The 14,915-nt window shown below is 38.3% G+C and overlaps 2 protein-coding genes across 9 annotated transcripts in view; one reads left to right on the top strand and one right to left on the bottom strand.

Moving 5' to 3' along the window:
* Nucleotides 1–14,915, bottom strand: part of DOCK1 (dedicator of cytokinesis 1) — a 502,791-nt gene that overhangs the window by 271,066 nt on the left and 216,810 nt on the right. The window lies entirely within an intron of this gene.
* The window catches only part of INSYN2A (inhibitory synaptic factor 2A), a 79,628-nt gene that overhangs the window by 34,603 nt on the left and 30,110 nt on the right, over nucleotides 1–14,915 (top strand). For 4 of the 7 annotated variants that reach the window (XM_089510137.1, XM_089510139.1, XM_089510142.1 and 1 more), the window contains exon 4: nucleotides 6,586–6,678. The exons of 2 other annotated variants lie outside the window; for them this stretch is intronic. In XM_089510137.1, the coding sequence (XP_089366263.1) occupies nucleotides 6,586–6,678 (93 nt within the window). Of the gene's footprint in view, nucleotides 1–6,585; nucleotides 6,679–9,025; nucleotides 9,111–14,915 lie in introns of those variants that run through there. One more of the 7 variants, XM_089510143.1, reaches the window with a different exon arrangement.

The following is a 14,915-nucleotide window of genomic DNA, read 5'->3' as shown; positions in this document are numbered from 1 at the left end:
CTTCATTCCCATTGTCCCCAATAATCCCATTGAGGTCAATGGGACTTGAGCATCTGCAGATTTTGGTATCCATGGGAGGGGTGTGTGCTCAGAATGGATCCCCTGCGGATACTGAGGGGTGACTGCATGCTGTAATACATTTAAATTACAACCTTTTGTTTTCTTAACTGGACAAGGTACAAGTTCAACTACTAACTGCCTTTTCTTTTTATTCTCTTCTCTTGAATGTGTTCCCCCTTCAACATCCACCACTTTCCCCAAAATCCTTTATCTTTTTATTTTTTGAAGTGCCTTGATTTCAAAATTCTGCTTCATCCAAAACAGAAGCATCAGTATCAAAGAAACCATCTATGAGCTGATACTATGAAAATCCATACCTCTACTAGTACTATTCTTTTGGATGCTGGCATCTAAAAATTGAATGATTGATAGCGCTTATGACCAAAACTAGCTTGAACAACAACTTTTAGAAGGCATGTTCTACATTAAAACAGCCCTTCCTAGTAAGATAAGAAATGAACTGGTTTCAGCCTTTCTCTGCACACAATATAATGTGTTATAAGATCACCCCGATGTACACAAGTTATAGACATGTTACTTTTCTTCATACACCAGTCTTGCACAACTGACTGTGGGGCAGCCCATGCTCTCAAATTTTCATCCCAACAAGCTATGAAATTGAATGCCCATGTTATGTACTGGAAGCCATCAGCATGCTGTACTTACACAGAGCCCTCCAGGTGCTGGACTGTTGCCAGAAGCTATAACACTGCAAAACAGCCAACATGATCAGCACAGTAAACTGTAATAGATATCCATCATAATTATTTGCCTTTATATTATAAGGTTTGGTTCAAAAGGGTGGAAACCTAGCAAAAGCTCTACTAGTAGAGATAAACGCCCCATCACCTCTAGACTCCCTGTGACTGAACACAGTAGGCTCCACGGTTCAGTTACAGAGAGTCTGGAGGTGATGGGGAGGTCCTTGCACATAAATACCCTGTGCAACTGATTGCAGATAAGAGCTAATTATGCAAGACTGGTGTATGAAGAAAAGTAACATGTCTATAACTTGTGTACATCGAGGTGATCTCCACATTTGAGAAGGGGAGTAAATGGGGATATTCCCATCCAATGGGACCTGTGAAGGGATTTTATACAGAGTAATCCATGTCTTTTGCAATGCTGCTGTTGTGTGCCTTCAAGTTCTTTGCATCTTATGGTGAAACCATTCTGGTTTTATTTTTATCGAATTTATTGTTTGTATATACAGCGCTGTGTAAATGTACAGTGCTATATAAGTAAATCATCATCATCATCATCATCATCATCATCATCGCACAGGATTTTTGGGGGCAAGATTTGTTTGGAGAGTTTGTCTTTGCCTTCCTTTGAGGCTGACTTGCCCATGGTCACCCAAGAGCAGTGGCTGAGTGGGGACTGAAACCCTAGTTTCCAGAGTTGTACTCCAACACTCAAACCACTCTACTATGCTGGCTATTTGGAAAGTGTAAAGAGATATCTGGGGAAGGCAAGCCAATATCACTAGAGGGTGTGGGGTGGAGCCCCATCCAATGTCTCCTGACCCACTGAATTTGAGCTGGGAGTCAATCTAGGATAAGAGCAAAACGTTTCTCTGTGATTTATAGATGTGGGTTGATTGATTGATTGATTGATTGGTAGTTACCAAAATTCATTAAACAGGCTTCCTGACTCAGCAGCCTCAATCCAACTGCCATTTCCTAACTAGAGTAGCTCCACCTAACCAGTTGAATTTACATAAATTTTTACTTACCTGGTTCTCACTGATTCGGTGGTTCTATTCTAGTTAAGACTACCAATTGGTTTTAGGCCAGTGATTTTACATTTGGTGTGAACTCAGGCAAGCTAGTTTTAAAAAATAAAAAAGCAGATATTTAATGTTTATTTTGCATTTCAAGTCTTGAAGGACTGCTTTACTTTCCAAAGCAATTGTTAACACATCCTTATGCTCCTTCTGTTATTATTTCTTTAAATAAACCAAACCACACCATTGAGCCTTCCCAGTTCTAGTTCATAAGTGCCTTAATGAAACTGGAAAGTGAATACTCAGCTTGATTTTTTCTCACAAAACCACTGGAGACCTTGAATGATTTTGATACTTATGCTTCTGATATATCATATAGCAGCTATAGCAGCATGTTGGGGTTATTGAAATAATCCTACAGATATCTCTCTGTTTATTTTATTTATTTTTTTAATGCTAGTCTATCCATTCTCAGTCTAATGACTGATGAAATACTAACAACCTTCTATTCTGGCTATGCTGAAAATGCATTTGAGAGAAAAGAAAAAAGAGGAAAAAAGCTATAGGTTTTCTTCCCATCCCTCATCCCTAGTCCTTCACCTTGTATGCACAGATTGGTTTTGGTTTTTGTTTTGTTTTGTATGCACACAATAAACAGTTGGAACAGACTTTCCCCAGCTCTGAAGACTAGTATTATTCAGAACCCATTCATACGTCGCTCTCACTCTGAGACTATTTGAATCCCCAAATTCTTTTCAGGGGATACTGCCACTAGATTTGAGGAACTATTTCTTATCATAAGGAACACAATAGGTTGTTTATGAAGAGTGTTCAGCAGGGTCTTTTTCAACATTTTTTAAAAAACCCAGGAACTCCTTTTGTTAATATAAGATTTGTTTCTTACAAAGAGGTAGTCTGTATTTGCAAATAATAGAACAGGCAACTTTCAGAATGTAAGAATGAAATATTACAATATACTGACTGACTGTAAAAATCAAATGATCTGTAATCAGCATTTTCCACACAACAGAGAAAACAGTAATTTCAGTTACAGTGCACATGCTCACAGCAAAAATTCTGCACAAGAGGGAAATTTTTTTTCATTATTTAGTAACAGCAGTTCTTTATTTAGTTTGTGTGAATGGTTTTGCACTGCACTAAACTTAATTTTTAAAAAAACACCCTCATGAATATATTTTGTGTGTCACCAGTGCAGCAACACAGCCTAAATCTGTTACATAACAGATAACTGTGAAGATCACTGAGTGACATCAAGTCTAACGCTGCATCCGCACTGAAAAAATAATCCAGGCTGACACCACTTTAATTGTCATGGTTCAGTGCTGTAGAATTCTGAGAACTGCAGTTTTGTGAGACACTTAGCTTTCTCTGTCAGAGAACTACAGTTCCCAGAATTCCATAGCATTGAGCCATAGCAGTTAAAGTCATGTCAAACTGGAATATCTCTGCAGTGTGGATGCAGCAATTCTGAATACAAGTCAATTACCAGTTTATTCAGTCAGAATATAAGGGAAGTTTAAAGCAAGTTTTTATATTATTATTATTATTATTATTATTATTCCCACTTTTCTCCCAAGATAGGGACTCAAGGCAGGGACAAGTACAATTTAAAACTGTAAAATTTAAAAACTGCACATTAAAATAGATAAATATATAAATATAAAATTTAAAAAACAATTAAACCATTTAACAAGTTAAAACAGTTATAAGTTAAAATCATATGTTACAATACAAACCTTAAAATTAAAACCTTAAAAAAATAGCACAACATACCCAGATCTTACTGATTTGCAAAGGCCTGGCAACACAAGAATGTCTTTACCTGATGCTAGAACAGTGGTTCCGAACCTGTGGGTTGGGACCCCTTTGGGGGTCAAATGACCCTTTCATGGGGGTCACCTAAGACCATTGGAAAACACCTATTTAATTACAGTTTTGAAGTAGCAATGAAAATAATTTCATGGGTTTGGGTCACCACAAACATGAGGAACTGTATTAAAGGGTTGCGGCATTAGGAAGGTTGGGAAACACTGTGCTTGAAGGACAGCAGGGATGGAGCCATCCTGGCCTCTCTAGCGAGGGAGTTCCACATATTAGGATCAATATTTAGATTTTATATTTAGGATATTTACATAGTCTCACTTTCACCACTGAGCAAATGAACAAGTAAAGATGCCGATACACACACACACACACACACACACACACTCATTCAGGGATAACTGTGTTAGCTGTGCAGCAACAAAATACAAAAGCAGCAATACCTTTATTGGGCCAACTCCAAAGGATGAATACATTATGCAAGATTTCAAAGCTTCACTGTCTTCCTCATAAGGTAAAGGTGTAAGTACCTCCATTTTGTCTGGATTCAGTGAATAATCAAATCCGCAAATATGGAGGAATGTGTAGTCTGTTTCTCCTCATCCAGTCCATTACCATCTTAAAACGTTCATTGAGAGGAGAGATGCCATCTGTAGTCAAAGCTGTAGACTGAGACATGGAAAAATATATCTGGGTGTCATCAGCATACTGATAACACTCCGCCCCGTGTCTCCAAACAGTCTCTCCCATTGGCTTCATATATAAATTGAATAGCATCAGGGACAGGATGGCACCTTGAGGGATGCCACAATTAGGCTCCTTTTTTGAAGAGCGACTGTCCACGAGCATCACCCTTTGGAATCTGCCTGAGAGGAAGGAACGGAGCCATTGCAGTGCCATGCCCCCAATTCCTAACTCCCTCAGGCGTTCCAACAGGATGTTATGATTGATCATATTAAAGGCCACTGAGGGGTCTAAAAGCACCAACAGGGTCACACTACCCCTGTCGATGCCTAGACGAAGGCCATCAGCTAAGGCTACCATGGCAGTCTCAACTCCATATCCTGTCCTAAAGCGAATTTGAAATGGGTCTAGATAATCAGTTTCATCCAACACCACTTGGAGTTGAAGATTACTTTGCTTGAGAAAGGCAAATGAGATACTGGCCTATAGCTGTTCATATCCAGGGGGTCCAGAGAAGATTTTTTCAGAAGTGGCCTAGCGACCGCTTCCTTCAAACATGCTGGTAATTCACCATCTTTGAAGGATGCATTGATGATGTATCTCAACAATGTCATCAAGGCATCTCCACCCTGGATGGCCAGCCATGATGCGCAAGGATTAAGAGGGCATGTTGTCTTGTTTACACTACCAAGGAGCTTGTCCACATCATCAGTACTCACAGATTCAAACTGATCAAGCCCATGTGAGGACTTGTGACTCACAGTAATGAAAGACGGGTAATAAAATTTTAGCTCCATTATCAACAGAAAAGTAACTTCTCTTGAGATCCAGCTGTAACCAACAATACCCAGATTGTTCTCTCGGTATGAGCCAGTATTAGAAAGCAGGGGTATAAATGGGACTAGCAACAAAATGCTGTAGCAGGATTGCCCTGTTCAGTGTTCAGCAAATCAGTGATACCTTTTCTTAATATACTCCATATCATTCTCCCTTTCGCTCTGACAGAGAGTCTCCATGTGATGCCACTGAAAATAATCATATGTTAGTGGGCTGTTAGCTTTCTTGCAGTGAGATGGTTTACTTCCTGGAGGGATTTTTCCTTTCAATATTTTTACTACCACAGACCTAAGGATCCTAAATATTCTGAATTCCCCCTCCTCGCATTCATGAGTTTTAGTTACATGAAGATAGGCACTCATGGGTTTTTGGTATCAGGATAGATAGCTGACACTTGGAATTCTCTTCCTGCATGGAACTGACCTGAATCAGACACTATTAGAACCACAGCCAGGGGGAATTGTTCTGATGAAAATACATTCATCTCTTCTGCTTCTTAGTTATTAGCCTTACAAAAGCAGTTTTCTAAATGAGTTCTTGATTTTGAGAAACAATATCCACCCTTTCATATAAAATAGCAGGAGGAACAAAACCAAACAATACAGTATGCGGAACTATTTTGGGAGGAGGAATAACATTCAGTTAAGTATAGGAAAAAGAAATGGAATCTACTTTAAGCATTGACATTTATCTTTAAAAAATCACCAGAGATGTAAGAGTAAAGGGAAGATCTCCAGGCTCAGTTGAACCTTTTATGTAACCATAGTTCAAACTGTCTGGTTTCATATGAGCATGGTAGCCCACTGCATGTTGCCCAGATCCATTTAAAAATGGCTAGTGATGGTCCTAGTTCTAAATATATAGCAAAGTAATGTATTTTTGTATTAGTCAAGAATCAAAAGCCCCCTCAACGTTTGAACTTTCACCACAGGAAACTGAAATGGTCTCATACACACACACACCGCCCAAGCTAGAGCCAAGTCCAAATTTACGTCTATTACTTGACTTACTATTAATGTGTGGGCTGTCTTTGTCCTCTGCATGGAACACTATCTTTAGTTTGTGACAAGTACTATCAACCTCTAATCCTCTGATAAATCCAACATCAACTTGGTTGTTCCACAGTATGCACAGGTTGTCTCTCTCCACCTTGAAATTTTCTATACACATTTCTCAACAAACTTTATACATCTGACTTGGAAGAAGAGCCGATGCCCTTACAATTAAACTATAAGCTATTGGCACTTCTGTCCAAAGCAATGTTTCTCCTTTGCCGGAAAAAAATGTACAGCAAAATATCTGTGAAAACATTACGTGGGATTTCAAAAGTTAAGACTGTTGCTCACTCCTGTCCAGTTTTTTCCCCCCACTGCAAAATCCACATGGATTTTGAGTCATATTTCCTACATAATTTTTTCACATGTATTCTTTCACAGATATTGTTCCCTGGGGAAAAACCTTATGTCGAAATCGGACCTTGACTATGTAGTGAAAGCATCTTCTCATTTGTTGAGACTTGACCCACTAAAGTAAGTTTTCTACTGTTAGTGCGGACGGACTGTTATAAATCAGTTGTAAAGTATTTTAGTCTAATTTAGGGATTAGAAACAGCAAGGGGAAAACATTTATGCATTTATCATTGATCTAGAATTTTATGGGTGTCTTTAAACAAACAACCAAACAAAAATAAGAAAAGGAATATAATCAATGTTAGAAAAACCAGTGAGGCCACTGAATTGTGCAGAAAATTCAACAAACTTGTTTTACAAACTCTACCATGGCTTCTTCTAGCATACTTTTCTCTTACTTCCACCTTGCCATCAAGGCACACCATAATTTAGGCTTGAGCAAAACTGGCATGGACTGATAACGTCATATGCTTGTACAAAGGCCTTTGGACCAAATAGTACAAAGCAGAACCTCTGTGTTCTCTCTAGGGGCGTTAAAAAAAGGAAAAGCTCAGGTGAGATAATGAAGACAGTATATGAGAAATATACTGTCTGTTATAGGACTTATTCTTAGTTGTCCTATACATATGCATGGAGGACATCTTACACTGCCTCCTTGGTAATTAAAGGGTTCAACATCCACATGTGGACTTTGCTGAGTCATCTGGATAGTCTGGTATGATAAAGAACTTAAAAAGTTCAGATAACCTCTGGTTCCTTAACCTACCAAAACAAACAGCAGGGCCAGCTCAATACATTTTCCTGCCTGAGTCAAAGAAAAGCATGTTTCCCCCTATCCCATTCTATTTATATAAGACAAGAGCATTAACAGCTGTTTTCTTTCAATACTGGTGGTAGGGCAGCACTTTACCTGAGCACAATGGATAATTTTAGCTGGACCATCGCAGGTTGCCTGGAATGTATAGGCTATTGGAGCTCTGTCCTACAACAGAGGGGAATAGCCAGGGCTGGCTGTTTTTGTATCACCCAATATCTGCAAGCTGGGGTGACTGCCTTACTCTGGCTCTACTTCTTCAGCAAGCAGTTAGCAAGAGTATAAATCCAAGTTTGTGTTGTGAAGTGACCTCATAACCAATTATTAAAATAGATACAGGTGGTTAGTGTAGATTATTTTGCTGCAAAAGCCTATGTTGACCAGCCTATTGCCTCTTTCTGTTGCTTGAAGCTTTGAACTGATCAGAACCCTGTTAACTGCTTGCTTTAAATGTCCTTGCAGTATTTTTAACATTCTTTCATTTTGCTTTTATTCATTTATTTCAAACATCTATCTTTGGAGTTGTGTACAGGTATATGTGACACACTCAAACTTAGTGGTGCTGTAGCATATCATAGTCCTAAATGTTCAATTTGCCCTGTACAACACTTGATTGTATTTGCACATGACCTATTCACAGGGTAATTGGGATTGTTGGTGTTCTAAATTAGCCCTGGGACAGAGCAATGTCTCCAGTGAACGAGCTAAATTTTTAATGAATGTCTCAGTGTGAAGCTTTAGTCAGGATTGGTCAAGATTACTTCACGACACAGAAGCATATCAGTTCCCTTTAGGCATTTTATCACATTCATACAAGCCTGGTCCATAAAGCCATGGGTTGATCCAGAAAATCTCAGATAGCCATCAGAACAGAGCAATAGGGCAGAAATACGCGGGAACTAATGTGAGGGGTAGTAAACCATCAAGACTCATCAGCCCAGTCCTGGTTTGGTCAAGGTGGGTAAAGATGGAGGTCCAGCACAACACTTCTATAAAAAAAACCCTTATGGTCCATGAATAAAATAAAAAAAGGAGTTGGATTACAGCACTTAAAATATATTTAGAAATGCAAACGCTGCATTTTGATGTGCTGTTGCTTGACAACATTTACTGACTGTTACATTTTGTTTATTGTGGGTTTATTTTGGTTTTGGTGCTGCTTTTAGCATCTTCATATACAATTTCATATTTCTGTAAACCACTTTGATCAACTGTATCTCTCTTTTGAAGCAGTGGGGTCAATTGATTCATCAGTCCTGCTGTCCTCATTTTGGGGCTTTAGACTAACTACAGATCCTGTGGCTGGAACATCTGTTCCTGATAGGTAGGGCTTGAATGCTTTTTACTATATTTTAGTTGTCTAAAAAGCATTACTCTACTCTGATTTTTTAATTTTATTTTACCAGACATTTCAAAGATTACTGCAAACAATTTAGTGTGTCCAGAGTTGTATCAGGAACCCAGACTAGAGAACCAGCTGTCATGTTTTTCTTTGTTCCCAAGAGACCCAGTGGCCTCTGAAATTATGAAAGTGCATTGATTAAGACATTTTATCTGCAGCTGTGCACTTCAGCTAGTTTCCATTCATCCTGACCACCAGGCTGTTGAAAGTTTTTTTGTCTGAAAGTGCCTTCTTTATCACCCCACTTCTAGATTTTCTGTGATGTGAGAGTTGAGCTGGAGCAAGAAAAGCATGAAAACAGTATGTCCCTCAGCAAATGGGGAAGCTAGTCAGTAGGGGTAAGTAAGAAGTAGGTAGCAGCAGGAAAGAAGCAGATGCTTGTACCTTGCTTTTGCTCTCATTTAAAACTTAGAGCCCAATAGCAAATGCTGCTACAATCAATAAGGAAATAAGGATAGGAAGGTGGCAGTTGAGTTGGGAGTCCTGGCCCACTGGTAAAATCATCCATATTGGGCCAAAGAATCCCAACTTCATATTATACAGTGATGGGATGTGAAACAGCAGCAAATGACCAAGAATGGATCCTCTGAGAACACACCCCCAGTATGTGACTGGATTTTTTTTTGGGGGGGGGGGGCACATAAATTCCATATTTGTCATAATTGGAAATGAAATGCCAATATCTTACTGGCCTTACACAAGTCCTTTAGGCAACTACATTAGTACAACAGTGTGCACTTCTGGTCATTGTGTCTTAAAAAGTATACTGTAGAGAATGGAAAGATTTTTTTTTAAAGGTGAGCAAAATTATTTAAGAGGAAACGTTACAGCTTTGAGGCAATTGACTTGAAAAAAAAGAAATCAACAGGAAACGCAAGAAGTTGTATAAAATTAAACATGGTGTGGAGCAAGTAGAAAGGTAGAACACTTTCTCATAATACAAGAACCCAGAGTTATCACGTTGTTGTTCTTAATTGTCCTCAAGTCTGTGGATGAGGCTCCTTCAAGACTCCTTGTCCTCTTCTGCTCTGTTCAGGCCCTATATGCTCAGGCCTGTGGCCTCTCTTATTAAGCCCATCCATCTAGCATGTGGTCTTCCTCTCTGCTGCTTTCTACCTTTCCTTGCATTGTTTTCTAACAATTTGTGGCTTCTCATGATGTGGCCAAAATATGACAGCCTCAATTTAATCATATCGGCTTCCAGGGAGAGTGCAGGCTTGATATGTTCAAGAACCCATTTGTTTGTCTTCTTGGCCATCTACAGTGTTCTCAGCACTCTTCTCCAGCACCACATCTCAGATGAGTAGATTTTCTTCCTATCTGCTTTCTTCACTGTCCAGCTGTTACTTCTCTACATGATGATAATATGATGACTTGGATGATCCTTATTTTAGTGTTAAGAGTTACACCTTTGCTCTTTAGGATTTTATCCAGATCTTCCATAGCTTCCCTTCCAATCCCAGCCTTCTGCAAATTTCTTGACTGCAGCCTGTGTTCTGATTTATGTTTGATCCAAGGTACGGTAACGCTTTGACTACAGCAATTTTCTTGTTACCTAGGATGAATTCTTGTAGATCATCCATGGTCATTATTTTTTTGTTTTCAACATCAAGCCTTCCATGACACTTTCTTTCAAGGTTACCTATTGAAGTGGAATGGTTGGAAAGCTAAAACAGATAAAAGGCAGTACTTCTTCACAGTGAACATAGATTGTGGGTTACACGTCCAACTTCAGGGGCTTTAAAGGGGACAGCAGAAATTGACGTTGGACTGATCCATGAAAAGCTACTAGTTAGGACATCTATATGTCACCTCCAGTATCAGAGACAAGATGCCTCTGTACATTGATTTCTGGGGAATACAGAATACAGTCCACCACCCCCATACACGGGGGATCCGTTCCGGACCCCTCCCTCCTACCCGTGTATGGAAAAAGAGCGTATGTCCAAGCTCCCTTGAAAATAATAGGGGAATACTCCTGCTGGGACTTGCCTTTTGCGTAAGCTTAAAGCCATAGAAGGCAAGCCTGCCTATGGGGCGGGCCGACTGTATTGCAGTTTTACTGCAATTATTAGAGTACAGTTCTAATCACATGTTGCTGGCAAGCTTTCCATAGTCAACTGATTAACCACTATGTCAACAGAAAGTTGGACTAGAGAGGCTTTTGGTTGGATCCAAAATGGTTATTTTTACAGTCTTAAATCTTATACAGAGTTGTGCTGCTTGAGACAGTCATTTTACACAGTCTCATTACACAGTTGCAATTCAGCTAGTATCCACTATACACAAAAATAGTTCATCAAATTCACTTCCACAATTCTGTGGAACTCAGGGAAAGATAGATCGGCCTAAAATTTCCATGAACAAAAAAGAAGTCAGTTTAATGCATATTCATATAAGTTATACTGGCATTTTTCTGACAGCAACCAAAAATTATGTAACAGTTTATAAATACTCTGCACCAACATATATGAACCCTGGCAATGCAATTTTTGTCTTTGCTTTCTTTAGTATGGCCTTTATATTTGGTTTGATCAACAAACTACAGCGCATACTCTAACATACTGAAGTGTTCATTTCTTTCCGATGAAGTAGCCCAGCCTTAACTTAAATGTACTTTTTATAGACCTTCCTTGAATGTACATTTGCTAAAATGGCTTGGAGGCTGCCACAATTCACTTTTCTACAGTAAATACTACAAATCTATTTTGACATCTCTTCCATGTCAAAGCAAAAATAATTTTGTACAGCCTAGTGTTATGCTGACTTTTGCCTGCAGTGACCACTTCCTTGAATGTTCTTTCAGTTGTGCTGCCCCTTTTGCTGTCATTGCAAACTTCTATCCTCCGGCTCTGAACATTTCTCACTTTTTCTGTCATACTGCCCATGGCAATAGCAGCAGCAGCAACAGCCGCCGCAGCAGCAGCAATAGCAGTTGACTTTTAATTCTGCAATTATGCCAAAACTAAAATACTTTCTTTTGTTACAAAAAAAATTGAACTTCCAATCAAAAATGCCTCTAATACTTTTCTTTTTTAGCTTCACTTTCTGAAAAATTGTTCTTATTGTTTTTCTTTATTATCTTCATTTTTGAAAAACTGCTCCCATTGTAGATCCTACAGGGTTAATATGTACTCAGCCTCAGATCTGGTGGCTGAATGAGGCATTTGGTGGCTCATTTCAATATTAAACAAAAGCATGCAGAGGATACAGTATTGATTCAGCAGATTCAGATAATTGAAAATCAGAAAGGAGTGAACCTCACACTTGACCAAAACATGCAGATACAACCATTAGCCTACTATACACTGCTTCTACCAGTTAACACCGTATTTGAGACCAATGTGCCACATGCAGGTGTTTTTATACCACAGATGCTTCCAACACTCAAGAATTAGTTCAGTTTTTTAAAAAAAACAATAGTCGCAGCACAGCTGAAATAACCCAGCATAACTGCCAGATGAAAGCACATATGAAGTCATCCCACCATAAATAAATAAATAGATAAATAGAATTAAAAAATACAGATTCTAATAGGGAATTAACATACAACAGAGAATGAAGACAATTCCACTGATGGAATCTCTTCCTAAATCAAAAGCAGAAATTATCTTTGTTCCATATTCCCAGAGGTTGAAGTAGACCAACATATCAATCGGAATGAGGAGGAAACAGGCAAAATTCAGGTTTTCTGGGTACAGTTCTGTTACTGTATATACTGAAGTATAAGCCGACCTCATATATAAATCGAGAGCAGGTTTTGGGGTCAAAATTATGGATTTTGATATGTCTCGAGAGTAAAATGTAGGAGCATGTAACAAAGGAGCTAAAGGATGAAGGAAAGGAAAACAATGTCAAAGAACTTACAAAATTCCAGTAGGCATAACTGTTAGTGTTAACACTAAAGGCTGGATGGATGAGAGAATGGGGAGACAGGTCAGTGCTTCCAAGACAAATTACATTCTTGCCTTTCACCAGGGGGGGGTGGTTCCATTAAAAAGAGAGAGAGAGAGTTAAAGTACAGTACTTATATTGACCCATAGACATGTCAACTCAATGTTTTATGGTAAATTTTTTGTATAAAATTTCTAGATTTATACATCAGTATATACAGTAAGCTATATTTTGTATCTGTTTGTTTTCTTTTGGTACATTAGAAAGAATGAATTTTCTGCATTCTTGGTTGATTATATAATGTTGACCCTCCATATCCACAGATTCTTCAGCCACATATTTCACCATCTATGCCTTTAAAATATTAAAAAAAAATCCCTAAAGCAAACATTGATTTTGACATTTTGAATAAAGGACACCATTTTACTACATTATTGTATATAATGAATTTGAGCATCCACAGATCTTGGTATCTACAGAGGGTCCTGGAACCAAAACACAGCAGGACCCAATATATATTACTGTCTTTCTTATGAAATTGTAATTTTAAATGTTGTAAGCTGTTATAAACTCAGGAGTGTGGGTTCCTTGATTTAGTCTATCCAAATGGAATGTTGTCTTCCTCTTTTCCTACTTCCCTCCACCTTACCAATCTTTATCTTTTCTAGTGAGTGACATCCTTATGTGATGTACCCAAAGTGAAACAGTTTCCACTTAGTCATCTCCTAGGAAGACCTCAGGCTTGTTTTGCTCCAGGACCCATTTATTTGTCATTTTTAGCAGCCTATTGTATCCATAGAACTATTCTCCAGCATCACATTTCAGATTAGTTTATTTTCTTCCTATCGACTTTCTTCACCGTTATGCTTTCACAACCATACATAGAAATGAGAAATACAATGGCACGAGCAGTCCTAACATTAGTATCCAATTATATATTGGGACATTTCCGGATCTTGTGCAGTTCCTTCATAGCTGCCCTTCCAAGTCCTAGTCTCTTCTGATTTCTTGACTGCAGTCCCCATTCTGATGAATAATGAGCCAAGATATAGAAAATCTTGAACAATTTCAATATCTTCCTCATCTACTTTAAAGTTATACAGTATATATCATCTATGGGTCATGATTTTTGTTTTCTTAATGTTCAGCTGTAAACCTGCCTTTGCACTATCTTCCTTGACTTTCTTCATTAATTGTTTCAAGTCTTTTGCTATTTTCTGCCATTAGTATGATGTAATCTGCATATCTTAAACATATCTGAAGACGTTCTTACTCTCAGCAAAATATGTGCCTTAAGTGTCTTGTGACACCAAACAGTAGCCCTGAAGTCTTTAGTGAAGGAGAGGATGAAAATGTGACAAGTGTGGTAAGGACTGCATTTCTTTGTACAGTGAGCCCATGGTATCATACTGGGATTTTTTCCTGAACCCCCATGGATGCCAAAATCAATGGATGCTCAATTACTTACAGTGGCATAGTACGATAAAATGGTGTCTCTTGTATAAAACTGAAAAATCAAGGTTTGCTTTTTGGAAAGTTTTTGAAATATTTTCAAGCCATAGATGGTTGAACCATTGATACAGAATCCATGGATATGGAGGGCTGAATGTATTACATGCACTGGTGAGAGGCAGACTATAACAAAGTGGAAGATGTGTGTAAAACCTCTGTCTGTAGCTTAGAACAAGAATATCAGACATATAGCTTGCAAAAACCTATGTGAAAATTAACTTGATGTAAGGGGACTGTTATTCAGGACCCCTACTGACCTATAAGTCCTTTATAGATTTGCTGCTCAGAAATCCTTGTTATTGTTTCTTGGCATTATAATTTCTGAGTGACCTGCTGTGATGCATTTATTCATATTAGTTAAGGAAGGGATTCAAAAAATGGGTCAGGTTAGCCTTCAACCACAGACTTAAAAAAAGGAGCTTTAATGATGAAAGTCTATGAGAGAATGGATTTATTAAGGAAATGATCAGTTGTTTATTTTAAAATTGCCAAAGCAACCCTCTAATTATGGCTAAAAGAAATCACAGAGGTTGTTCAGGCTTTCTAGAAATAGTGTATATGTGTGTTTTGACATCCTAGATAACTATGTATGCTAGGACATCATAAAATTTAAATGACATTTTGAACACTGCAAATAGGTAACTATCTTCAGCTTCTCTAACCAGTGGCATATATTTTCAAGGTTTAGATTACTGGATGGAAAGTCACTTAAATAGCTTTGTAAGAACCATTCCA

Source organism: Sceloporus occidentalis, unplaced genomic scaffold (genome assembly GCF_023333645.1).
Source record: "Sceloporus occidentalis isolate IW3139 unplaced genomic scaffold, rSceOcc1.0.p SCAF_2, whole genome shotgun sequence".
In the NCBI taxonomy this organism is placed as follows: Eukaryota; Metazoa; Chordata; class Lepidosauria; order Squamata; family Phrynosomatidae; genus Sceloporus; species Sceloporus occidentalis.
The sequence above is the reverse complement of the archived record's forward strand: the minus strand, read 5'-3'. Positions and strand labels throughout refer to the sequence as shown.